The 1,872-nt window shown below is 54.1% G+C and overlaps 1 protein-coding gene across 1 annotated transcript in view; it reads right to left on the bottom strand.

Annotated features, from left to right (window-relative positions):
• Positions 1-239, bottom strand: part of PTPN11 (protein tyrosine phosphatase, non-receptor type 11) — a 103,439-nt gene extending 103,200 nt beyond the window's left edge. The window contains exon 1 of the mRNA XM_011928728.1: positions 59-239. Coding sequence (XP_011784118.1) covers positions 59-239 — 181 coding nt within the window. The remainder of the gene's footprint in view (positions 1-58) is intronic.
• Positions 240-1,872: the final 1,633 nt, after the last annotated feature.

The following is a 1,872-nucleotide window of genomic DNA, read 5'->3' as shown; positions in this document are numbered from 1 at the left end:
CTTCGCCGCCGTCGCCCCCGTGATGTCACCGCTCGCGACGCCCGCCGCCACTTCCTACTTCCCGTCAGCCGAGGACCGAGCCACGGCCGGGAATGGCAGCGCGGGGGTTCCGCGGAGGCGCTAAGCGCAGCGTCCAAACCATCCTTGCTTCCTCCCGGAAACCGCGGCCGCCGTTTGTGAGCTGCGCGCTCGGCGTCTAAGCCACTCCACCGACCGGGCACGTCCGGGCCCACTGCCATATCGATTTCATTCATTTCGTTCCACAAATCGCCGCTCCACTCATTAGCTGTGGAACCTTGGGGAAATTACCCACTGTCTCCGAGCCTCAGTTTCCTCCATTAGGCTGGGCGCGGTGGCTCACGCCCGTAACCCCAACACTTTAGGAGGCTGCGGCAAGAGGGTCGCTTAAGCTTAGGAGTTAGAGGCCAGCCTGGGCAAAAAAGACCTCATCTCTACAAAAAATGCAAAACCCTAGCCAGGCGGGAGGATAACTTAAGCCCGGGAAGTCGGTGCTGCAGTGAGTCGCGATCACGCCACCGCCCTCCAGCCTGGGCGACAGGGCAAGACACTGCCTAAAAAAACTAGTAATAGGCCGGGCGCGTTGGCTCACGCCCGTAATCCCAGCACTTTGGGAGGCCGAGGCGGGCGGATCACGAGATCAAGAGGTGGAGATCATCCTGGCCAACATGTTCTCCACTAAAAATTCAAAAATGAGCTGGACGTGGTAGCGTTCGCCGGTAGTCCCAGCTACTTGGGAGGCTGAGGCAGGAGAATCGCTTGAACCTGGGAGGCAGAGGTTGCAGTGAGCCGAGGTCGCACCACTGCACTCCAGCCTGCAATAGAGCGAAACTCCGTCTCAATAATAATAATAATAATAACAAATACTACTTTGGGGTGGGAGCAGTGGCACACGCCTGAAATCCCAGCACTTCTCTTTGGGAGGCTGAGGCGGGCGAATCGCTTGAGTCCAGGAGTTGGGAACCAGCCCCGGCAAAATAGTGAAATCCCATCTCTACAAAATACAAAAATTAGCCAGGCGTGGTGGCGCGCGCCTGTAGTCCCAGCTACTCGGGAGGCTGAGGTGAGAGAATTGCTTGGGCCTGGAGGGTCGAGGCAGCTGTGAGCCGAGATCAGGCCACTGCACTCAGGCCAGGTATGGTGGCTCACGCCTTCATCCCAGCACTTTGGGAGGCCAAGGCAGGAGGATTGCTTGAGCCTAGGAGTTCAAGACCAGCCTGGGCAACATGGCACGACCCTGTCTCTAAACTAAAAAACAAACAAAAAAGCCGGGTGGTGGGGAAGTATTATTTTGGACACTGTGAAGCTCGAGCAAGAGGGCAAGGCCAGAAACAGAGAAGCCAGTCAAAATACGGGAATACTGTAGTATTCTGCTCTGGGAATAATCGTGACTCAGACCAGATTGAGAAGAGTAGAGTTTTTTACTTGATTGATGCCCATATGACTCATTGAAGGCTACAGATCTAGCTGGGTGTGGTGGCTCACACCTGTAATCCCAGCACTTTGGGAGGCCAAGGAGAGCAGATCACTTGAGGTCAGGTGTTCAAGACCAGCCTGGCCAACATGGTGAAACCCCATATCAACTAAAAATACAGAGATTAGTCGGGGTTGGTGGCACACACCTGTAGTTCCAGCTACTCCGGAGGCTGAGGTGGGAGAATTGCTTGAACCAGACAGGCAGAGGTTGCAGTGAGCCCAGATTGCACCACTGCACTCCAGCCTGGGTGACAGGACAAGACTCTTTCTCAAAATAAATAAATAAAGGCTACAGATCTAATGAATGGCAGAGCCGTAATGTTTAACCCATATCTATATAGCTCCAGAAGCCTCATTTTTTTTTTTTTTTTTTTTTTT

The sequence above is a fragment of the Colobus angolensis genome, unplaced genomic scaffold (assembly GCF_000951035.1).
Source record: "Colobus angolensis palliatus isolate OR3802 unplaced genomic scaffold, Cang.pa_1.0 Scaffold79, whole genome shotgun sequence".
NCBI lineage: Eukaryota > Metazoa > Chordata > Mammalia > Primates > Cercopithecidae > Colobus > Colobus angolensis.
This window is presented reverse-complemented; position numbering and strand designations above follow the sequence as displayed.